This window comes from Setaria viridis, chromosome 8 (genome assembly GCF_005286985.2).
Source record: "Setaria viridis chromosome 8, Setaria_viridis_v4.0, whole genome shotgun sequence".
In the NCBI taxonomy this organism is placed as follows: Eukaryota; Viridiplantae; Streptophyta; class Magnoliopsida; order Poales; family Poaceae; genus Setaria; species Setaria viridis.
Genome location: NC_048270.2, coordinates 24,809,438 through 24,835,083, shown reverse-complemented (window position 1 = coordinate 24,835,083; position 25,646 = coordinate 24,809,438). Strand labels below are relative to the sequence as shown.

At 47.7% G+C, this 25,646-nt stretch overlaps 1 protein-coding gene and 1 long non-coding RNA gene across 2 annotated transcripts; both read right to left on the bottom strand.

The window, feature by feature from the left end:
• Positions 1 to 257: 257 nt before the first annotated feature.
• Positions 258 to 1,251, bottom strand: LOC140223638 (uncharacterized). Its single transcript, XR_011898998.1, has 2 exons — positions 622 to 1,251; positions 258 to 539 (listed from the first exon to the last, which is right to left on the bottom strand). It is a non-coding gene; the product is annotated as an uncharacterized lncRNA (long non-coding RNA).
• A 3,416-nt stretch (positions 1,252 to 4,667) lies between these two features.
• On the bottom strand, positions 4,668 to 8,072 carry LOC117833829 (omega-hydroxypalmitate O-feruloyl transferase). Its single transcript, XM_034713430.2, has 3 exons — positions 7,917 to 8,072; positions 7,284 to 7,778; positions 4,668 to 5,806 (listed from the first exon to the last, which is right to left on the bottom strand). Exons 1-3 carry the CDS (start codon positions 7,917 to 7,919, stop codon positions 4,940 to 4,942), a joined length of 1,365 nt encoding a protein of 454 aa, XP_034569321.1. The 5' UTR covers positions 7,920 to 8,072; the 3' UTR covers positions 4,668 to 4,939.
• Between the last annotated feature and the right edge of the window lie 17,574 nt (positions 8,073 to 25,646).

Here is a 25,646-nt window from a genome sequence, read left to right as displayed (position 1 = left end):
TGTTGATAATCACTACTTCCTTCATGATTTGTATTCCAACACATAATCTCAGAACATAAGAATGGCCTTCTCAATAAAATGACTTTGTATGGTAGCAGATAAGCTGGCAAGAGGCAGTAGCAGTAGGCGAGCATTACCTCTATTTTCAAAACTATGTACTGGCCTTAAATATAGCTTGGTTGTTGTTGATTTTTCAGGATGGCAGTTGAGAACAATGAGCAACATGAAGTGGAGATCGCATCATCTCGAGCCATGGCTGAAGAACATGCATCCAATAGCAGCAAGGACATAACACAGGACATTGACAGTAGTTTTCTTGTCACTCAATCTGATAATCAGAAAGTAATAGAAAGGAATGTTGTACATGCTTCTCCGGCAACAGCACAAACGAACTGTTGCCCCCAAAGAATTCGCTTTTGTTTCTATCCGTGGCGCAGCACACCCCGTGCAATACATCCTTGTCAGGTGCCGCTCTTTGGTGAGTCACAAATCCATGGCAATTTGTAACAGCAAGAACATGGATTCATGAAGGATCTTCTCTGCGAGCAGAAAACGGACGGAGCAAACGTCAGTTGCTACTTGCTAAAACTGAAAAAACTAACTATTCAGTGATCATCTTACCTTGGAGGCAATTCCTCGAGCACCTTCTGGGCGTCGTCCATATCGTCATCCACTATGCCTGCTGGGTCACTCGCCGGCGAGCTCTGCACCATGGGAGGTTGCACGGGTGCGTGAGGGAGATGCCCACGCTTGCAAGTCCATGTCTTCTTCGTCGCACCCACGTGCGCCTTTCGCAGCGCTGGCGGTAACACCATCTTGGTTCCTCGACGAGCGGTGACACCAGGCATCGAGGATGGCCGGAGGCCGGGGCGGAGGAGTAGAAAGAGGCGCTAGCCCTCACCATACGTTGTCAGCACTATAGATGCCCAAATGGGCCAGATCCGCTGTGCGGCCCGTAGCACGACACTAGCATGGCCCAACCCATAGTGGATAGTGCCCGGGCTGGCCCGGTACCCCTAGGCCACCTCCCCGGCCCGTAGTGTTGTCCCAAGCCCGGCACGATTTTTGTCCGGCATGATGGTGGTCCGTTAAGTATGGGTAGTGCCCGGGCTGGCCCGGTACCCCTAGGCCACCTCCCCGGCCCGTAGTGTTGTCCCAAGCCCGGCACGATTTTTGTCCGGCATGATGGTGGTCCGTTAACTTAGCAGGCCTTAGACTACTAACCGGCTTGTTAAAGGTCTGCTTCCCCCTCCTCTATCCCACCGGCATGTTAAAGGCATGCTTTCTCCCAAACCCTAACTCTCTCCATTCTCTTCTCATTTCCCTCACTCGGCGGCGGCTACTCCCCGCCCACAGCACCGGCCACCCCTTCGGCCTTGCTCCTCCAGTCCTCCCCAAGCACGGCATTGCCAGCCGCTAGGCCGCCCTCACTCCTCCCCAAGTGCTACCCCTTCTTGCTCCCCTCTTCTCCCCACGACGGCAAGGAAGTGTGCCGGCCACTGTCGGCCGCCGATCCTCACCCGCCGCGCCGCCAGCCACCCTCACTCATTCCCAGGCGCCGCCTACTTCTTGCTCCTTCCCTCCCCGCGACGTTTGCCAGCCGCCCCTCCTCACCCTAGCATCGCGAGCCGCCCTCACTCCTCGCCAGGCGCCGCCCCTTCTGGCCTTCCCCGCGTCGGCAAGGAAGTGCACCAACTGCCGCCGTCGGGGGAGGGGGAGGGCACAGCCGCCGCTGCTAGTGCTTGGGCCGGCACTAGCACAGTAGTGCCAACCGTGCTAGCGGGCCGGCCTAGCACGATACAAAGGCCATAGTGTCGAGCCTAGGTCAGCAGTTCGTCACGTTTTGCCGGTCCGACCCGGCATGAAAAAACCCTCAGCCTAATTGTGTCGGGCCTAGTCGAGCCGGGACCAAATTAGGCTAGTGCCGAGCGGTCCATCATCTATAGTCAGCACATCGGGGCCGACTGTGTGCCGTCGCCGCGGGCCCAGTCTCTCCGCCCGGGCAACGCACAGCAAATCCATTGCCTCACGATGCGCGTCAATCGGGCGTCCGTTCAAAAGGCTCCTCGCCGTCTCGCTTTCTGCCCCACTTGGTGATAATCCCACGGAGAAAAGGAATACGAAGCAGAGCACTCATGTAAAGCAAACCGAGTCCACCACCACCAATAAATCAAGGCATCAGGAAGCAGAGTGACAGCGGCCCGATTCGCCGCTCTGCCACTGCACTCTTCGCCACGGCCCGATTCGCCGACGCGGCCGCCGTCCGCGCGCTCCTGGCCGACGCCGAAGCCTCAGGCACCTCCCTGGCCGCGCTCGCCGGCGCGCAGACGGACGCTAGGGAGACCACGCTGTACGTGGCCGTGGAGGCCGGGGGCGAGGAGATCATCCGCCGCTTCCTCCCGCTCTATGACCTCGAGGCCACCACCGTCCGCTCCCGCCTCGACCTTGACGTCTTCTTCCACGTCGCCGCCAAGCAGGGGCACGCGGGTGAGAGCTCCCCATCCCTTCCAATCTCTTTGGTTACTTCCGGGGGCTGATGGATGAGAAAAGAAAACCCAAGCACCGTCCTCGGTTGTCATCTGCGACACGCTAGCCACCTAATAGCACCCACCCATACCGCTATCCAGACCCCGCACGTCGCCGCAGGGTACGACGCCGCAGACAGAGGCATGGAGCCGTGGGAAAGGCGACGTCGATTTTCCGGTGACGACCGAGCATTGACGCGACGGCGGCGCCGGGGGTGGGAGCGGGACCTGACCGATGGAGGTCGCAACCGGTCCAGGAAAGGCATAGGTGCATCGGCGCCGTCCGCTGGCGATCGCGCGGCGCGCGGCGACGGGGCGACGTGGCCAGGCCCCCCTGGCGCGCCTCCGCTCCTTTCTAATTTCATCGAACACCCTGGGAGCATCCCTCAAGCGATTGAAGCAGCCATACATGGCGACGATGAAGTTGTCCTGGTTCTGCACGTTGTGGAAGCCGGCCGAAAACAGCGGCATGAACAGGACCGGTGCCAACAGCACGGCGGCTATGCCTGCTGCTGAGCACGTTGCCGACATTGCCGCTGCCATGTTAAGCTGCTTGCTGATCTGCTTCGCTCAAACGTCGAGAGTCGGAGGACAAACACTACGACGAGGAGCGGGGCAGCGGCACGACGAACCAAGACGAGTGTTCTGTTTTCCGGCTCCCTGTTTTCAAGATGTGCATGCTCTGATTTCTGGCTCCTGTTTTTCAGATGTGCATGCTCTGTTTTGAGTTTTGACACAGATGTAGCAGAGGAAACAGAGTACTCCTCTGCTCTCTCCGTGGTTGTTTGGATCTTAAAAAATAGAACTAGTGTTACTAAAACAGGTTTTAAGAGGCTTTTTGGGAAAACTGGTTTTAAGTTGTTATTCGGTTAGCCTTTGTTTTTTAGAATTCTAAACATTGTTTAGGTAAAAAAATTGGAAACGTTTGTTAGTAATGCCGTGTTTGGCTGCGCCAAATAAACTGAAGCTTTCACAAATAATGGTGATTCTATCATTGTACTCCGAACGTGAGGCCGGAAAAAACTTGTCAAGATGAGGATACGGAAAACTAGTTTTTGTTAAAAACAACAAGTACTCGTTTTTTGGTAAAACTTAAAATTCAGGTTTCGTGGGAATCCAATTTTCTCTGCATGCGAGTTTGTTGGTCTATCCAAACAACAACGTTTTTAGGGTTGTTGGCTTAAAATGAGTTTTCTGAAATCTGATTTTCACATAATGCGTGATCCAAACGACCCCTCAGTCATCTCATATTGGGGCCTTGGGAAAGTGATACAGAGAGCCTGTTTGGTTTGAGTTACTTATTATAAGCAACTTGAAGTTGCTTATTTGGAGTTACTTATTTGTAGTTCAGCTGTTTGGATACCCTTGCTTATAAGCATTGAATGAGGTGGATATTGTCATGTTTGCCCCTAATCATTGAGAGAGAGAGGGAGGGCAACCAGGCATTCAATGAGGGCAAGAGGTGTAAAGTGCATCTTTTAGTCCCCATAAGCAACCATAAGCAACCCAAGAGTTGCTTAGGGTCTGTTTGGTTTGAGTTGCTTATTATAAGGAACTTAAAGTTGCTTATTTGGAGTTGCTTATTTTTAGTTCAGCTATTTAGATACCCTTGCTTATAAGTATTGAATGAGGTGGATATTGTCATATTTGCCCTTAATCATTGAGAGAGAGGGAGGGAGGGCAAACAAGCATTCAATGAGCGCAAGAGGTGTAAAGTGTATTGAATAGTCCCCATAAGCAACCATAAGCAACCCAAGAGTCGCTTATTTGCTTATAATAAGCACCCCATAAGCAAGAGTGATTGGTTTTATAAGCAACTTATTTGCTTATTTTAAGTTGCTTATGCATAAGCATGTGAAACTAAACAGGCCCTTATTTGCTGATAATAAGCAACCCCATAAGTAAGAGTTATTGGTTTCATAAGCAACTTATTTGTTTATTTTAAGTTGCTTATGCATAAGCATGTGAAACCAAATAGGTCCAGAATTCGGTGCCGGCTGCCAACACGTTTTTTTTTCTTCGGCATGACATGATCCGTGTCATGCTTGTGGTATTTGGGCTGTTGCAGAAAGACACAGATGTACAAGAAAAACCATTGAAAAACAATTAGCCTAATTTTCGTTGGACGGAAGTTTTTGCAAATTAAAGCAACGGCAGCTGCTATTTTTCATTAAACAAAAACCATTACAGCTGATAATGAATTCTCATATATCCAGTAAACACCAACATAGATTGCATATCAACACACACGCACCATAATCAACACAACCATACTATAAACCCCGAGCAACTTAAGCATAAAAGCACCCTGCATTTATATATATGTATGTATGTATAGCACCCATGTCTGTCGCTGTCCCAACCGCCGTTCCCGCCGCGGCCACGGAGCTCGTCGTCATCACCGGCAGAATCCATCATATCTCGTCCATGAGCTCTTGGAAGGCGTCCATGGCGGTGGCCGGCAGGCCGAGCAGGACGTTGATGCTCTTCCTCTCCTTGCCGTGGGCGAGGAAGAGGATGACCTCCTTCTCCGGCAGCGTGACGGGGCCCGACATGACGGGCTCGCCCCACCCGAAATCGGCGCCGTGGAACTCGAGCCTGGACCACGTGGTGATGAGCAGCGTCGACGCCAGCGACGGCCGCGCCCTCGTCGCCTCGAAGTAGTCCACCGCCGACCGCATGTACTCGTCGGTGACCATCCGGACCGCGTCCTGCACCAGCGCCGCCGCGCGCGACACCGGCGCCGACAGCAGCTCGCCGGCGGTGGCGATCGCGTTCGTCAGCACGATGCCGTTCCCGAAGTAGCCACGGGGCAGCGGTGGCACGAAGCGGCGCCGCCCGTCGACGGCGAAGAGCAGCTTGGTGCGCTGCTCGGGGGCCAGGCCCAGGGCCCTGGTGCGCGCGCGCCACACGAGGCCCGAGAGCGCCTCGAAGGTGGTGCAGCGGGCCAGGTCGCCGCCGGCGAGCGCCAGCGCACGGACGCGCTCGAGGCGGTCCGGGTCGAAGCAGAAGGAGCGGTAGAGGAGCTCCTGGGAGCCGTAGAGCGCCGCCGTGTCGGAGACGTCGGGGATCTCGGCGAACTCGTGGTGCGGGAAGGTGTGCGCCGGCGGGTCGCGCGCCTTCAGGAGGGAGCGGTCGAGGAACGGCGGCACGGTGAGCTCGGCGGCGCCGCGCGCCGTCTCGGCCCACGAGTTGACGAACTCCATGGCGCCGATGCCGTCGAACATGCAGTGGTTCATCGCCAGGCCCAGCGCGAAGCCGCCGCAGCTGAACCTCGTCACCTGCGGATGGTTCAATCATTTCGAACCCGTGGTTAGAAAACAAACTTGCAGGAGTAATTACTGACAAATTCGAGCCAAATTTGGAACAGATATATGCTATGCCGACTTTGAATAGTTCTACTTGTACTTTTGACGGATGAACTACTTATGCGTGATTGGAACCAAGCTAATGCGGAGTCTGATCTGAAATATGAGTTGCTGATGGAACTAGTAGTCATGTATGGATTAATTTTCCACGTCAGCTTTGGCCCCGCACGTGAGGACAACATCACTCATCATCGTGTCATTGTGCGGGACATGGCAGTGGCAGGACAACGTGCTGTGGTTTGTTGATTGTAGGTACAGGTTGGTGATCTAACATTTCACAAAAACACATTTAGTGCTTATGCAACTACTATCGTAGATCCTGCTATCTTGTTGCACGTACAAACGTTTACCTGGTACTCTACTAGCCTACTGTAACCACCCCACCTACAAATCACCAAACTATGGACACAAAATCTTTTTTTAATGATGGACAGAATCTTTGAACAAATATTAATTAAATACATCTAAACAAGTACAGAACTACTATTGACAATGAAAAACATTCCCAACAGGAGTTGTCTCATTCCAACAGGAAAACCAAACAGAGGCTTAACAGTAAACACCCCCAAAGAGTATGCAATCCTGTAGTACAGCACTATAGCTTTTAGTTGGTAATGTGCTACAACCACCCACATTGAAAATCAAACAAATTATTGACAAATTCTTTGAACCAACACTAACACATGCAGGAAATTCGCACGTGGTGGACCGGATATGAGTACTACGAGTAATGCACAGACAAGTACACTAGTACAAGTGTCAGGAAAACATTTAAACAGGCTGACTTGACTGAAATACTGACAAATTCAAACTAATTCAACTTGAATACGGCACAAAACTTAACCTTTCCTCCTCAACTCATGTTAATGAAAAAAATTCTCTCTTTTTGAAGCAAAAGAATTAAAACAAGCTTCTAATAGCCGTTCCAATCTTTTCACAAGACCAGAGTACGTTACCACCTCTTTGGACGCAGTAGTAATTTCACGTAGACAAATCGAGAAACTTGCCCGTGCTCCAAGCTAGGCCAAGTCCCAAGGTTGGACCAGTAAACTTCCCGTTTCCGTTGTTCTGTTTCCTATGCTACCGGCATCTCATTAAATTCATCTCCTCAACCTCCAATGCCCCCTGCCAACCTTTCAACCCCATTCCTGAACGTTCACGCGGCCGCAGTAAAAAGTGGCACGGGCGGGCGCGCACGCATCGATACGTGCACGAGCCACCTTTCCATCTCTCTCCCAAGTCCCCAACCCCATCTCGGCATCTCGCCATTAACGCCATGGCTCCATAGGTGGCAACTCGCGCCGGGCTGCCTCGGCCGCCGGACACCCAACCGGAAGCGTGCAAGGGAGCAGTTAATTAATGGCGTCGCGTGCGTACGAGTAAAACGTACCTGCGCGGTCATGGGGGGCATCTCGAGGATGTGCTTGGCGCCGGGGACGGAGTAGACGAGCTGGCCGAGCGCGGCGGGGTCGGGCTTGGTGAGGTCGCCGACGACGGCGAGGTCGCAGTCGGCGTCGCCCTCCACGAAGACGACGCCCTCGGCGGTGAGCTCCACCGTCAGCTTCATCTCCGGGCTGATCCCCAGCCGCCCCGCCAGCGGGTGGTAGTGCACCAGCACGCGCGCCAGCGCGTCGCGGAGCGCCGTCGCCACGTCGTCCTTGTCCTTGCCATCGCCGGGGGGTGAGGGCTTGTAGCAGTACACCGTCTGCACGATCACGGCGATGTTCTGGTCCAGATTCGAGAGGTAGTACTGCTCCCCAGTCGGCGTCGGCGCCGCCGGCGGCACCAGCGTCGGCTCGCCGCGCTTCACGTTCAGCTGCGGCTGCGCCACCTTCTCGCCCGCGTCCGCCGCCGCCGCCACGCCGTTCTCCTTCATCTCAACAACCTGCATCAACATTCCAAAACATGGTGTCAATAAAATGGTTGCAAAAGATGATGCATGCTGATCAGCAACTGCTGTACAGCAGCAACATAATCTTGAGCAACTAAGCTGAAGCTGATCATGTAGTGGCATGCCACTCACCATGGTTGACGATGTGCGTCGGAGAGAGAGAACTACTGGTGATGGTTCTAGAGAGAGGAGAGTTTAGAGGGAGAAAGAGGGTGTCGGAGAGATGGAGAGACAAGAGAGGATGGGGGTTTGAGATGATTTGATTAGAGGGTTTGTGGGGGCAGTGTTTATATAGCAAGGGGAACGGTGGCTTGCTTGAAGGTGTCAGGGTAGGAGGGGCTGATGCAAAACGGTTGGGGTTGGAGGGGTTGCATAACTACCAATGTTGCTCTGTCTGGGATTATGTACCAACTGAGAATCTGGTGAAAGGGAGAGCAAACCATATTTTGAGCCAAATACAACATGACAAAAAGCCTAGTTTATTTGTACTACTAACGACTCCATTGTAAAATAATTCACGCTTGACAAACCAGCAGGATTTCCATGGCAACTGTACTGATCGCTGTAAAATCCTTCTTAACTTCAGACAGGCGAATTCCGACAGGGTTTAAATGGGTCTGTATCGACTTTTTTTTACATTCCAAACAGTTCCGGAAGCAATTGCTCATGCAACGAAAAATGCAGTTACACATGGCCTTTGGTGCATTTTTATGAACTTAATTATGTTTACAAAGGTGCATTAGTACAATTGTGTACATCACACGATTAATTCATGATTGCATCAATGGAACACTCGAGTTGCCAAAGTTTTTTCTTTCCCCTCGGGAATGTAATGAAGGCTGGAATTAACCAAGTAATTCCTGGACCTGGATGAAAATGAAGAAGCTTAATTTTTCATTCTACATAACATGTTGTCCCGTTGGTAAAAGAAAAAAAAAGGATTGGCCGTGCGAATAAACCAAGTAGAGAGCTTGTGCTGACGCCCGGGTGTGTACAAACTACAAAGTGTGTAGTCTTCTGTCAACAAAGAAAATACAACACCACCCTATACTCAACTTTGCTTGTAAAAAGTACACCATACCTTACCCATTACGATATTTGTGCAAATCCTACAGCCTCTTGAAAATTGTGTTAGTCTTAAAAATTTACAATGCAACAAAACTGCTTCGCAACTACTCCCTCCATCCCAAATTATAAGTCGTTTTGATTTTTTTGATACATTCACTTTGCTATGTATATAGATATAAAATATATGTCTAGATGCATAGCAAAGTGGATGTACAAAAAAGTCAAAGCAACTTATATTTTGGGATGGAGGGAGTAATGAACTTTACAATGCTGATAAAATATTTCTAATAATATAAAATAAGCGTCGCAATTTTAAATGGAAATGCTCTCGAGAATAAAAAGAAAATTTATGAAGCACAAATATCATGGACCCGCTGGGCACCTCAAATATCATGGAGGGAGTACAGTTTATATTTTCTTAGTCCAGATATTTATTCACGTGGACCCGGCGGCGACCAAGTCAACGCAGCACTGTACTGACGTACCGTAGTGACTACTGAGGCTGCTATTCGGAACAGTCCTGGAAAGCACGTTCCCCTTCCCTCGCGTTGCTAGCAGCGGCATAGGTAGTGTTTGGTTGGCTCAAATATAATGTAATCTGATTAGTGAAGGTAACGAATCTCATTACATATGTTTGGTTGCGGTGGTTTGTAATTAATTGATACTGTAATCGAATCTCTTATCTAAATAATATATATACAAGCTTGTTACCCCTCCTCCCCCACCGTAATCAGATATAGCACCCACACAGTAATCTGATTACGTTACCAGAGTGCAACCAAACAAAGAGGGCAATCACCTATTCCACCTCCAAATACACTGTAATCTGATTCCCTCTACGTTTACATTACCTTAGCACGAACCAAACACTATCTAGTACCAACGAGTGGCCAGCTAGGCGCACCTGTCAGCGAGCGTGTGCGTCATGCGGGGCCGCGTCTCCGTGGCCGGCAAGGGGAAGGAAAAAATACTGACTGGTCCATCCGCCGCGCCCGCGACGATGTCGGTTGGGAGGTCGTCGTGGGGGGCTTCGTCGGGGGTTGGCCACTGCCGGCGTCGAGGTTGTTGGGGAGCGTTGGCCAAACCCCAGCTGACGGCAGAAAGATAAGCCGGTTTAGTTAGCGTGCAAGATATGCAGGCTGACTGCTGACAAGACAAACGCGCGAGCGCTGATTATTGCCTGATTCTATCATGGATCCTCTGCTAGCATGTCGTGCCATGGTAGTGTAGCAACGTGTCATGCATGTCGTACCCTGATTGACCGGGTTCTGATAGAGGATCTCATCAACTGCTCTCACCTTGCTCCGGGAAGTTCGATTTAGGGATATTTTTTTTCTTATCTTCCATCTATTCAGTTCGTTTTATTGAGAAGCTACTGGGAGCTCCATATATGCAACCTCATCTCAGCACTGACCAACCGGGACCACACTGACGCCAGCAAGCTAAGAAGACGTAATCTTCTGCGGTCAGGTCTTCCCGTGTGCGTGTTCTGGTGCTGTGTGCGTGACCACACTGACGCCCAGCTATTGCACCTTCCTCTGCTCTGGTGCTGCGTGCGTGTTCTGCGCATTGCGCAGCCCGAACAGCCCACTAAACAGATCACGACGGCCCGCCAACGCAAGGGGAAACGGCCCACATGAGCCCCAGAGCGCTCTCTTTCTTTTGGTTTTTTATTTTGTTTTTCTCTTATCTTTAAATGCTATAATTTCTTCCTGAATTTGATCGCCGAATTCACATGCAATTTAGGCCTAGTTCGTCCCTTTTTCCCAACTTTGACACTATGAAAAAGAAAATTTCCCATCATATCAAACTTGCGGTACATGCATGAAGTACTAAATGTAGACAAAATCAAAAACTAATTGCACAGTTTTGTTGTACTTTGCGAGACGAATCTTTTAAGCCTAATTAGTCAATGTTTGGATAATAATTCACAAATACAAACGAAATGCTATAGTTGCGCATTTATGGCAAAATGCAAACTTTGCTACTCCCAATTTGGGAACTAAACAAGACCTTATTTTTTGGAATTAGGTACTCGGCACATGAATTGTTCTTGTCCGTGTTTCTCTCCCATTTCCTCTATCCTCTTCCTTTTTCTCGGCCCATATAATTGGACGGTTTTGCCCTACTTATCTCTTTAGGCCTCATTCATTTTGGCCGGAACTACCCAGAATGAGGCCCGTTCCGGGCATTTTGGTCTGACCCAAAGGAATCAGGCCTCAATTGAGATCGCTGTTCGGTGACATGGCCCGAAACCAAACTTGGGTCCGGTTCGGTTTCCCTTTCACTCCACGCCCTAGATTGAAACCCACCCCCTCCCCTCCAGAACGAACCCTAGCGAGACGACGACGCGAGGTGGCAACATGAGGTGATGGCGTGGTGGCGCGGCACATCCCCGACAACGACCCTCTCCGCCGCCTTCTCACCGGTAAGCACCGCCTTTCTTCCTTCTGTTCTCCTGGCCGGTTCTTGGTGTAGTTGCCGCTGTTGCCGGTGAGGTAGAGCACGCCGGTTAGGTGCGTGTTTTCGATCTGGTTTGCTATCGTCGGCAGCGTTGGAAGCCGGGTGTACGCGGCGTTGGTGTCTGCGTTGCGGAGCAAGAAGATATCCGTCGTCCTGGAGTGGATGGAGATACGGGTTGCCCGCGCGTTCTTGTATGCCAGCATGTGGTCTGCGCTCAGGAAGTGGTAGGGCGAGCACGGTGGCAGTGGCACCACTACTGATTGAAGCTGAGGAAGGAGGAGAGCGAGCAGCACATGCAAATCGAACTTCTCTTGTCAGATTCTGTTCGTGTGAGTTCTTAGTGCATTTACTTATATGGCTATTTGGCTTCTGCATTGGACGGTTGGACTGGAGCATCTGTTAGAATTTTACCTGCAGTCCTGGTCAATGTGAAAATGCCTCTGCTCGTTGATCTACTTTGATGGTATTGCTAATACTGCAGCATTTTGTCTCCATTGGTATTTCAAATCCTTCAGTATGCAATTTATCTGCACTGGTAGTCAATTTCCATTGTAAATTGGTGATGCTTGTTACCTTGTAGATCTGAATTCAGCCAGGGCACGGATCAGAGTAGAAATGCTATCTGAAAACTAATCTGGTAATTTTATTGTGTTAGTGCTTAACTGTTAACGAACAGTAAAAGTTAGTAGTGCCATCCAAATTTGCTCAAATTTCAGTTGTCTGTGCTGTTGGACTTTCATGGCACTGTAGATCATCCTCTCATTTCTACTGGGCAACTGCCCAAGCCCCAGTTGCAGTGCATTTCATTGCAATTTTGATATGGCTCCATTTTGATGTAGACTCTTCTAATTGTGTTTCCATTAGGGCTTTGTGTCCTCCAGTGATTGCACATTAACTGATTGCACATTAACTGCTTCGCTGTTGAGTAACTCCATTCTTCATTTGTGCATTGGTAGAGAAACGACTTTCAATCCTTGGACATATATCTCGGTCGTTTTTGGACCCAGAACTAAAAGAGCTTTAGTCCCCGGTTAAATTCCCACCACCGACTGCCACCTTCGATGGGCTCTTTAGTCCCGGTTGGTAATATCAACTGGAACTAAAGAGTCCCCTTTAGTCCTGGTTGTAACGACTAGTAAGCTAGAAGCATCGAGAGGAATCGGGTGGGGCGTTTAGTCCCGGTTGGTAACATTTAGTCCCGGTTGGTAGTTACAACCGGGACTAAACGCCCGCCTATAAAATCCCCTTCTTCCTCCCCGAGCCCGAGCCACTCACAAAAAGAGCTCGGGCTCTCCTTCTCCATGGCGACTTGGCAAGCTTAGGAGGTGCTGCCCGATTTTTTCATGAATTTCGTGGGGATTTCACTCATCCAAAGTGTTGTAAAGATTAGTTACTTCGTTGTCCCTTCATTTATTGTTATTATGCTTTGTTTTATACTTTAGAGATAGAGAAAAATGAGTTTTTTAGAATGAGGGAGATCGGAGAGGATTTTTTTTATTTATATATTTTTGAGCTAGAATTTGATGGATAGATAGTTTGCTTGTTATATATGATTCATATTAGATAAAAAACTTGATCAATATTAGGTATGGGAAAAAATATAGTAATTGTGTTTTTGGTATTGAGTCCTTGCAATAAAATTGAGGTAAATAAATAGTCGTTGCTATCAAATTGAGGAAAAAAATTAGAGTAAATGTGTTTTTAATATTTAATCCTTGCAGAAAAATTAGGTAAATAAATAGTTTGCATGTTAAATTAGAGTGACATGAATCCACCCACCGGCCAATTTAGGGGGTGTTTGGATACGAGGTGTTAAACTTTAACAGTGTCATATCGGATGTTTGGATGCTAATTAGGAGAACTAAACATGAGCTAATTATAAAACTAATTGCAGAACCCTATGCTAATTCGCGAGACGAATCTATTAAGCCTAATTAATCCATCATTAGCAATTGGTTACTGTAGCACAACATTGTCAAATCATGGACTAATTAGGCTTAATAGATTTGTCTCGTGAATTACACTCCATCTGTGCAATTAGTTTTGTAATTAGCCTATGTTTAATACTCCTAATTAGCATCCAAACATCCGATGTGACAGGTGTTAAACTTTAACACCTGATTGCCAAACAGGCCCTTAGGCCCTGTTTGGCATGGCTCCAACTCCGGGTGGAGCTGCTCCACTCCAGAACTCCACATGGAGCCAGCTCCGCTCCAAAACTCCAGAACAAAAATGGGGTGTTTGGCTAGATGGGTGCTCTTAGCTCCAAAAAAGATCGATTTCAGTGTGGATTGCCATTGTTGCCCCCTAATTAAGGCCCCACTTGTCATCCTCTCTATCCTATCTTCTTCTTCCCCTTTTTCCACTGCACTGTGCCGCACACGGGAGACCCTCCACGGGCAGCGGGGTGGGCGGCGACGGGGGCGCGACGGGCAACGGGTGCGGTGGGCGGCGACGGGCGGTGACGGGCGACGGGGCGGCGACGGGCGGGGCTCTGGCGGCGACGGGCGGGGCTCTGGCGGCGAGTGGGGCTCAGGAGAATAGACGGGCGGTGGGCGGCGATGGGCGACGGGCGGCGATGGGCGTCGCCGGGCGGCGGGGCGGCGACAGGCGGTGGGGCCGGCCAGCCACGGGGGCGGCGACGGGCGGGTCTGTGGCGGCGAGTGGGGCTCAGGAGAATAGAAGGGAGAATAGAATGAAACGTTTTTTTGTGTAACCAGTGGCATTGGTGGGGTTACGCACCAACTCCACGAGGAGGTTCAAAAGAGAGGTTTCTGGAGTAGCAAAAGAGGTGCTCCAAAACTCCACCTCCATTTGCACTACAGCTCCATGGAGTTGGCAACTCCATGGAGTTTTGGAGTTGGTGTGTTTGGCTGAATTTTTTGATGGAGTTGCTGGAGTTTAGTAGTGGAGCCGTGCCAAACAGGGCCTTAATGCTAGAATTGTGAAACAGGACAATAAAGATACACTAAAGACTACAGAGGCTCTATAGTGGACTTCACGGAGTCAAGAATCCAAAAATAATGGTAGAACAGAAGAACTTCGAGTCCACAAACTCTGGCCGAATATCATAAAAGAATCTTAAAATAATTTTTCAAACACCTTTTGGAGCCACATTTTCATAATAGAAATATGGCGGCCCAATAGTCTGTTTAGGCGGAGATTTGTTCACTGATCTTGACCCATCGGTTTTTGGTTGGTTTTGGCTTGCTAAAATGGGCCATGCTCAGTGAACATGTCTTTTGCTTGGACAGACTATTGTGTGCCACCGTACTTCTATTATGAAAATCTGGCACTTCCTCCAAAAATGTTTGGACAATTATTTTAAGATTCCTTTATGATATTCAGCCAGAGTATGTGGACCCGAAGGTCTTCTGTTCTACCATTATTTTCTGATACTGGAGGAGCGGAGGTGACTCTCCATAGACTTCGGAGAAGATTGAGTCCTGTGTAGAGATGGCTTGGAGGGCGAACATTCTACTATGTTGTACCATTATTTTTGGATTATTGACTATGTGAAGTCTATTATGGAGTGTCTGTAATCTTTAGTGTGTATATATATCTTTATTGTCTTGTTCTAGAATTCTAGCATTTATCTTTTTGTCGACCTAGTGAATGATATGAATGTTGATTGGTGTAATTTTCACGTGGATTTTTTTTATCTTTATGAAGGTTGATTGGTGTAAATTATCAATATTGATCAAGTTCTTTATCTAATATGAAGACCTATGTCCATTTTTCACATAATACGATGTAGATAGACCAGCAATGGATGTACAACGCGGATAGATGGACCAAGGAGTTCGTTGATAGCTTGTATTATTTTGTCGAAGTGGCCAAAGCCAACAAGCCAGAGAAGGGATTCATATGTTGTCCATGCTTCCAACGAAGTAACAAAAAGAACTACTCTTTCTGAAGGACTCTTCACAGCCACTTGTTTAGATACGGTTTCATGCCTAACTATTTGGTTTGGACCAAGCACGACAAAAGAGGGGTTATGATGGAAGACGGCGAAGAAGAGGATGATGATAACAACATTCCGGAATGGGCTGCAGGCCATGCTTTTGCAGATACTACAATGGACGAGGCTAATGAAGAAGAGTTTGCAGAAAATGACCCTATTGATGATCTTGATCAAGTGCTACGGGTTCATAAAGACTGCAAAACTAAGAACAAATTAGAAAAGTTGCAACGTATGGTAGATGATCAAAAAAAATTTTTGTACCCAGATTGCAAGCAGGAACATAAAAAAACTAGGTACCACACCGGAAATGCTGCAATGGAAGGCAAAAAATGGTGTGTCCGATAAGACATTTCAGGGAATATTAAAAATTTTCAAGAACATGCTTTCCGAGAATAATGAATTACCATCCACAACATATGAAGCTAAACAGGTTTTTTACCCTTTGGGATTGGAGGATCAGAAGATATGCGCATGCTTTAATGACTGTATCCTCTATCATGGTGATGAATACGAGAAATTGGATGCTTGTCCTGTTTGCGGAGTGCTGCGGTATAAGATCAGGCGAGATGATCTTGGTAATGTTGAGGGGCAGCCTCCCAAGAAGAGAGTTCCCACAAAGGTGATGTGGTATTTCTCTATAATACCACGTTTGAAGCGTTTATTCAGTAACAGGGCGAATGCTAAGTTGATGTAATGGTGCAAAGAAGAACATAAGCAAGATGACATGCTGAGACACCCCGCGGATGGGGTCCAATGGAGATCAATTAATAGAGCATTACCGAACTTTGAAAGTGATGCAAGGAATATAAGGTTTGGTTTAAGTACTGATGGATTCAATCCATTCGGCGAGTTGAGTAGTGGTCATAGTATTTGGTATGTGACCCTATGTATGTTTAATCTTCCTCCTTGGCTATGCATGAAGTGAAAGTTCATTATGATGCCGGTGCTTATCCAAGGCCCAAAACAACTCAGCAATAACATTGATGTTTACCTAAGAATGTTGGTTGATGAAATTTTACTGCTCTGGAAGGAAGGTGTACGTGTGTGGGATGAGGATAAACAAGAGAGCTTTGAGCTACGAGCATTGTTGTTCATAACCATCAATGATTGGCCTGCGTTGAGTAACCTTTCAGGACAGACAAACAAGGGATATTGGGCCTGCACCCACTGTTTAAACGACACAGGCATCATGTATTTGAAACACTGTAAGAAGATAGGAAGGTCGTGTATATGAGTCATCGTCGATTTCTTCCTACTAACCACCCGTTAAGAAAGAAAGGGATGCATTTCAAAGGGGTGCCAGACCAACATAAAAAACCTGCACACCATAATGGAAAGCGTATAGTTGAGATGATAAAGGATGTAAGTGTAGTCTTTGGAAAGGATCTTGATAGCGAACCTGTTCTGAACGACGATAACGGATGTGCACCCATGTGGAAGAAGAAGTCTATACTTTTGGAGCTACCTTATTAGTAAATCCTAGAGGTCCGCAACACAATAGACGTGATGCACCTGATGAATAATCTTTACGTGAACGTGCTAGGCTTCCTGGATTGTTATGGGAACTCAAAAGATACGTTGGAAGCACGATAGGACCCAAAACATATCAAGCAACAAGATGACCTACATCCGGAAAAGAGAGATAAAAGACAACACTACTTACGTCCTGCGAGTTACACTCTTTATCATACATACATCTATGGGCCCACCACAAGATTTGAACAGTCCTAGATATATGGCTGGACAGCGAGATGTGTTAGACATGGAGACTACGGTGCAGGACGACATGATCTACATGGCAAGATAGGAACTAGTCGAGGATTAGGAAACTACTTGTAGCAATTAGAGTAGGACTCACTAGTCAAATCCGACTAGTATTCTTGTTAACAATTGACCTGTAACCCTGCCCCCGCCAATATAAGGCGAGGCAGGGACCCCCTCCAATGAAATTCAATACAACCAACACAAATGACATAGGGTATTACGCAATCTAGCGGCCCAAACCTATCTAAATCGTGTGTTCGAGTTCACCTTCGAGTTCCTGATCTAGGCGAGCCCCACACACTAAACACTACCTCAAGCACCCCCTCGTTAGGTTGCCGGATCTAAACACCGACACTCTCAACAAGGAAGAGAAGGATAGCATGTTTGACTGCATGAATAGTATCAAGGTTCCGTCTGGATACTCCTCGAATATAAAGGGAATAATAAATATGAATGAAAAGAATTTCACAAATCTAAAGGCCCATGACTGCTACATTTTGATGATTTAGTTGCTTTCGGTTGCACTTAGGGGTATTCTACCAGAGAATGTACGATTGGCGCTCATAAAGCTATGTGCATTTCTCAATGCGATTTCGTAGAAGGCAATCGATCCAACCAAGCTACTAAAGCTACAGAATCATGTGATACAATGTCTTGTCAGCTTTAAGTTGGTATTTCCACCATCCTTCTTCAATATTATGATGCATCTCTTGGTTCACCTAGTCAAAGAGATTACTATTCTCAGTCCAGTATTCTTGCACAATATGTGGCCTTTCGAGAGGTGCATGTCAGCCCTAAAAACTATGTTCTTAATCGTGTCCATCCAGAAGGAAGCATCGCCAAGGGATATATGGAACAGAGGAGGTCATTGAGTTTTGTGTTGATTTTATTGACTCAATTAATTCGATTGGGGTTTCAGTATCATGCCATGAGGGGAGTGTCGGCATACATCCCAGGCCCACGAGTAGGCCCTGTACAGTCCACTCAGGGGCGTACGGACGTGATCAAAGGCTCGGGGGCTACACGGCAGAGGAGCATGTCCCACTTGGACTCCTGGAGACTAGTCGGAATATGTAAGGAAACTACTCTATCTAGGCCGAGTAGGACTCTATAACCGAACCCGACTAGGTTTCTACCATGTAACCCTACTCTCCCAATCATATAAGGGCGGGCAGGGACCCCCTCCAGACAACTCATCCAAGTTCAATACAATCAACACACAGGACGTAGGGTATTACACGATCTAGCAGCCGGAACCTATCTAAATCGTGTTCCTTGCATCATCATCGACTCCTTGATTCTTGACGACACCCACCGCACAAAAGACCACCTAGGGTACCTCCTAGGCGGGTTGCCAGTCTAAAACACTGACAGCTGGCGTGCTAGGTAGGGGCAGTCGTCGAGTTTCTCTACGCGAGTTCGATAGCATCTGTCATTATCAAGCCTGCTTTCACCTTTGAGGCGGGCACAACCTTTGTTTTCGAATCCTAGCTTTGCATCGCTGACGGCGCTGGATCGTTTCAGTGCCACATCATCAGCATCCAGGGGAAGGGACCTCTCGACGAAAGCTTTCCTCAGCAAAAGATGGGGGATTTTGCTGAGAAAAACCAAAATTTCAAAGTCAGCAACACCGAGTTCGACTACGGTTCGGACTCGACCTCAACTCAGACTAGTCGGCACAAGCCGAAGCCCCAGTCACCTCACAAGTCAACTTCGACTCAAAGACTCCACAACACAGCCAAAGTCTACCAAGGTCTCCTTACTCGAACTCAACTCGAACACAAGAAAGTTAAGGACTGCAACTTCGACTCGGACTATGTCCAAGAAATTCCATTATCAGGACCAGCTCAAGGTCTGGTAGTTACTTCAACACCACAAGGCAGATTCATTTACTGGCCAGGGATGAGGCCATCTCTCCTTACCCATGACTACGAGTCGCGCCTTGTCGCTCACATAGACAACCTCCCGTATCAAGAAGGCGTCCCACTCACTTCAAATCGCAAGGAAAGCACTATAGAAATCGCAACATCAAGCTCTGGAAGCTACTACCCAGACAGAGAAATTTTCGTCATCACTCAAAACAATAATATGGGTACTAGCCAATAGAGAACCCCTTGATGGATAGCACATCCCGATAACGTTTCAGAGGATGAGTTATCGGCTAACGCCCCACAAGATGAAACTTCTGAGCAAAGACCAAAGAAGGGCACGAAACATTACTCGGGCTAAGCATCGACAACTATTAGCCACAAACATTCCTATCACAAACCTTGAAAGAGCATTTGACGTAGTACAAGCCCAAGAGCACAACACTCCACTCGCAACAATTGCCACAATCAACCTTATATCAACTCTCATACCTCAAGACAGAGATAATGAAATAACAGCGCAACTGCGCAGCGAGGCAATGGACTAATTGCACAACTCGCAGAACAAGCTTACAAACTACTCGATAAAGAATCATCAATCCCATCTGTCCCTCGCAACTCGGCTCATCGAGAGGGTAGTAGGGTTGCCGCAGTCAACAATGGCCATCACGAAGCTCAAAGAAACAACAACAAAGTAGTCAACCAACTAAGGCAATATAGCCAAGGACAAAGCAAACGAGAGGCCCCAATACGACATAAAGATGCCGGAGAGGCCAGCTGCACCAACTCTGCAAAAAGTCCTCGCCATGTCAGGAAAAATCACGAAGTATCAAATTTCAGTGATCTACGGGAAGTAATCAATAGTCGCCGCGAACGTGAATGTGAAGTCGACAACTATAACCATTTTTCTGCTTTCACAATGCGGGTAATGAGGACAAGATTACCCGAAAAATTCAAGCCAACAGGAATTCTTAAGTATGATGGCAAGTAGGACCCAATTCAATGGCTCCGGTGCTACTCGCTGGCAGTTCAAGCAGCCGGAGGCAACGATGACACAAAGGTCATCCATTTTCCCATATGCATAGAACCCGTGCCTCTAACATGGCTTGAATCACTCAAACATAGAACAATTGACTCTTGGGAAGATCTGACAAAAGCTTTCACCAACAACTACGCGGGCTCCATGACCCGACCAGGCAACAAGATCGACCTAAGTCAAGTAAAGCAAAAAGATGGTGAAACATTGCGCGACTACCTACGTCGATTCTTTGAAAAGCAGGCTACTATAGTCAACATTTCAGAAACAGACATCATCGAGTGCTTTCAAAATGGCCTCTATGATCGTCGAACATTCCAAGACTTTGGTAGACGGCGACTAGTCACCGTCAAAGACCTCAAAATCATGGTACAACAGTGGGCAGATGAAGAAGATAAAGAGCGTGAGGGATTCGGCTCCCATCGCAACCGCGGGCGCGATAATAACAGTCATGAACAGGACAGGAACTGAAATATCGATACTCGAAATAACTACTCGAGCAACCAAAACCGCAAACACAAACCTGACAACACCGTTGCTTCCATGACCAACTCAGGAAAGAAAGGATCCCGCAAACGCGATGAAGGACCAAGCTTCACCGAACTACTCAAGAAATAATGCCCATGGCACCCAAACAGCAAACACTCAGCGATAGACTGCTAAAGCATGCGTCGAGTAATGCAAGATTTACCCGCACCACCACCTGTCGAAGAATACAATCAGAAAAAGGATAAGGGCAAAAACAAAATTGATAAGGATGAAGAAGGAGAGGGAGACTTCCAGACCGCCTCCAAAACAGTCAACGTAATTTTTGGCGGAATCCCGGGTACCGCATCCAAACGATCCAGCAAATTGGTACTCAGAGAAATTATGGCCATCGAACCAGCAGATCCAACACCACTAAAATGGTCTGAGGTACCCATATCCTTCAGCAGAAGGGACAAATGGACAAGCTTCTCAGAACTAGGCTGATTCCCCCTAGTACTCGACCCTGTTGTTGCAGGCTCAAGATTGACCAAAGTACTCATCGATGGTAGAAGCGGACACAACGTCATTTTCACCAAAACACTAAGAAAAATGTGTCTTGACATCATGTACATGCTCATTTCAACAGACTCACCCTTTTACGGGATTGTACCAGGAAATGCAGCCATACCACTAGGCCAAGTCATCCTACCAGTAACTTTCGGCACTAAGGAACATTACCGAACTGAGTACATCAGATTTGAAGTCGCCGACTTCGAAACCTCTTACCATGCCATACTCGGGAGACCAGCTCTGGCTAAGTTTATGGCTATACCACATTACGTCTACTTGGTACTCAAGAGGCCAGGGCCTAAGGGAGAATTAACGCTACGAGGAGACCTAAGGCAATCTTACGAATGCGACACTAAAGCCATGGAGATTGCAGCAACATCTCAAGCACCTAGCCCCATGCAACAACTTTTCTTAGCTTCAAAGAAACTCCACCCAACAGAACTTGAAATCCCAGAAAACAAATCGGGGCCAACAAAAGTGAAGCCAACAAATGAGAAAGACTTCAAAACAGTTGATCTCCAGACCGGTGACCTTTCTAAGACAGCTCTGATTGGGATAGGTTTAGATCCCAAATAGGAAACCGCGCTCATCAGTTTCCTTCGGGCTAACCATGATATCTTCGCCTAGAAGCCAGCTGACATGCCTGGTGTGCCCAAGGAACTGATTGAGCATTCTCTAAATGTTGATCCTAAAGCTACCCCAAAATGACAACGCCTCCGGAGGTTCTCCCAAGACAGAAGATAAGCAATTAAAAAAGAGATAGCCTAACTACTTGCAATAGGGTTCATCAAAGAAGTTTTTCACCCTAATTGGCTAGACAACCCTGTACTCGCCCGCAAGAAAAACAATGAATGGAAAATATGCGTTGACTACACGGATCTCAGCAAACATTGTCCAAAGGATCCTTTTGGATTACTCAGGATCGACCAGGTAGTCGATTCTACTGCCGGGTGCGATTTACTCTATTTTCTTGACTGCTACTCAAGTTACCACCAGATAAGCCTGAAAGAAGAAGATCAAGCCAAAACAGCCTTGATCACTCCGTTTGGGGCATTCTGCTACAAAACAATGTCATTTGGGTTAAAAAATGCAGGCGCAACTTATCAGCACGCTATACAGATGTGCTTCGAGAAGCAACTACACCGTAACATAGAAGCTTACGTGACGACGTAGTCGTCAAAACAAGAAACCAGGAGGATCTAATCATCGATGTGGAAGAAACCTTCTCAAGCCTGCGGGCTTTCCACTGGAAACTTAACCCCACCAAATGCATTTTTGGCGTACCTTCCGGCAAATTACTCGGGTTCATCATTAGCCACCGCGGCATTGAGGCCAACCCGGAGAAAATATCCGCCATAATAAATATGCAAGCACCAGCTGGCATCAAGGATGTGCAGAAACTCACAGGCTGCATGGCAGCCCTCAATCGATTCATCTTGAGACTTGGAGAACGCGGACTACCCTTCTTCAAGCTTCTCAAACGTCAGGACAATTTGAATGGACAGAAGAGGCAGACAAAGCCTTGACACAACTCAAGGATTTTCTGTCAAAACCACCAATCCTCACCTCTCCATCCCCAAATGAAGACTTGCTCCTATACATAGCTGCTACTACTCACGTCGTCAGCACCGCAATAGTAGTCGAACGGTCTGAACCAGGCCACATTTATAAAGTCCAGAGACCTGTTTACTTCGTCAGCGAAGTACTCTTAGACTCCAAAACTCGGTACCCACCAATACAAAAGCTGCTCTACGCAATTTTGCTCACCTCACGGAAACTGCGACATTACTTTCAAGACACAGCATATCAGTCATCACCGACTTCCCGCTTGGCGAAATCCTTCACAATAGGGATGCCATGGGTAGAATTTCCAAATGGGTAGTAGAGCTCAGAGCTCTATCTTTAGACTTCAAACCAAGAACAGCTATCAAATCTCAAGCTTTGGTCGACTTCATGGCTGAATGGATAGAAAACCAAGTGCCAACACCAGTCGAGAGGCCAGAGCACTGGATTATGTATTTCGACGATTCCCTCAAGCTCGAAGGAGCTGGCGCAGGAGTACTCTTAATTTCCCCAAAAGGAGACCACTCAAATACGTCCTTCAAATGTTTTGGGAAGCCTCAAACAGTGAAGTCGAGTACGAAGCACTGCTATACGGTCTTCGTCTCGCAATCTCCCTCGGAATCAAACGACTACTAGTATACGGCGACTCGCTAGTCATCATTAACCAAGTCAACGACGAGTGGGATCGAAACAAGGAAAACATGGATGCTTACTGCAAAGAAGTCCACAAATTGGAAAACAAATTCTCAGGCTTGGAATTTCATCATGTTGTCCGTGACAACAACGTAGCCGCTAACGTATTGTCAAAAATGGGCTCAACTCGTGCAGAAGGTCCAGCAGGAATTTTTGTACACGAGCTCTATAAGCCATCCATACCAGAACAAGTCACACCACCAGTCATGAAACATATCGAAACCAATCGGGAGATCATGATGATAGAAGTTGACTGGAGATCATCTTTTGTTGACTACATCAAAGATCATAAGTTACCACCTGACAAAAATCAAGCCGAGCAAATTTCCCGATGAGGAAAAAATTACGTTCTAGTCAAAGACAAGCTCTACAGGAAAAGCGTATCATTAGGGATACTCATGAAATGCGTTACCCGAGAGGAAGGCCAAGAAATCTTAGAAGAAATACACAAAGGGTCTGTGGTAACCACGCATCTTCACGAACAATCGTAGGCAAAGCTTTCAGATCAGGCTTCTACTGGCCCATGGCATTGGCTGATGCAAAAACAATTAGTCCGCAAATGCCAAGGCTGTCAATTCTTTACTAAACAACAACATGTCCCCACCTACAAACTCATCACACTTCCTCCAACATGGCCTTTCGCTTGCTGGGGGCTAGATATGATAGGACCACTGCCAACTGCGCCAAGAGGTTTCAATCGAGTACTCGTGGCCATTGACAAATTCACCAAATGGATCAAAGTCAAACCGGTCACTTTCCCCAAGGCAGACCGAGTCCTCGACTTCCTGGACGAAATTGTACATCGTTACGATTTCCCGAACAGAATAATCACCGACTTGGGATCCAACTTCAACAACCACGACTTCTGGGAAATTGTGAGAATAGTGGAATTGATGTACGATACGTCTCGGTTGCTCACCCAAGGGCCAATGGACAAGTCGAACGTGCCAACGGCATGATACTTGAAGCACTCAAGAAAAGGCTACACGACATCGGAAACACAAGAGGAGGCAAATGGCTCAAAGAACTACCTAATGTCCTATGGGGACTACGAACCCAACCACGCAAGTCTACTGGATTCTCCCCCAATTTTCTTGTATATGCATCAGAAGCTATCCTACCCGTAGATGTCATGTGGCAGTCTCCTGCAGTCGAACAATATGATGAAGGAATAGCAGAAGAAACAAGATGCCTGGATCTGGATAGTTTGGAAGAAACGAGATGCACAACCCTAATTCAATTAGCCAGATACCTCGACAGGTTAAGACGCTACCACGACCGCAATATTAAGGAGCGATCCTTCAACTTAGGCGACATGGTCCTCAAACGAATCTAGGACACGTCGGGGTTGCACAAGCTCAACTCACCATGGGAAGGTCCCTACATCGTATCCAAGGTCACAGGACCCGGATCATACAGACTACTACAAGAACTCTTAGGCGAACAAATACCAAATTCCTGGAATATAGAACATCTTTATCGCTACTACCCGTAGTAGACCACAGAGCGTGTACTCGGGCCTTCGCCCTAAGCTTTTCAAACAAACCCCTATTCTCAGCCACTCAGGGCCTGACAAGCTCCAGCGCTTCAACTTGACACCTACAAGTTACTATGAGCTATTGACCGCTACTCGAGCTCTCCAACCACGAGGTCCACGACTTGATCTCATCAAGCCTCTGATTCATCGACAACCCACAGAAAGTACCCATAGGCACTGAAGCTCCAGTACGAGTTCCGAACTTCAGAAGACAAGCAGTTTCTAGTCACTCTTTACTCAAGCATGACCGACGCAATGATCAAGTAAACTCAAGATTGCTTTAAACGGGACAATTTCTGAAGTTACACATGATTACTCATTACAAAGTAAGGGTACTCAAAATACAATATAACAGCACATCAAAGACTACAAGCAACTACCTACTTGTAGTGTGCACATAAGCCTCAGGCTTTTACTATATCACAAGGATACACATGCCTGGCGACCAATAAAACAACAAAGTGTAAGCAGTATCAAAAGGAAGGGCCCGTATGCAAGTAAGCTGCGCAGAACGCAGCCATATCCAGGTCCTCCTCCCAAACAACACCAGGAACTCCTTCACCGCTGCTACCTCGACAGCGGCAATGATGAATCCCCAGCGCAGCATAAAGGAGAAAAAGAACCAAGACTGCTCCCTTGCTAGCTTCGGCGAGCCGTCCCACACTGCATGCCACACCTGCACCTCTGATAAGAGAGTCCGATAAAGACCGCGGCACTCATCACTCATCACTCGCGAGTTCCAGCACGGACTTAGCTGGATCACGAGTTGCAAGATGAGGCACGTGACAACACCTCCTACGAGGATTCTTCTAGCATCGCAGCTATCCCTACAAGTGCAAGAGTATGTGGAGGGAAGGTGGCTCTAATC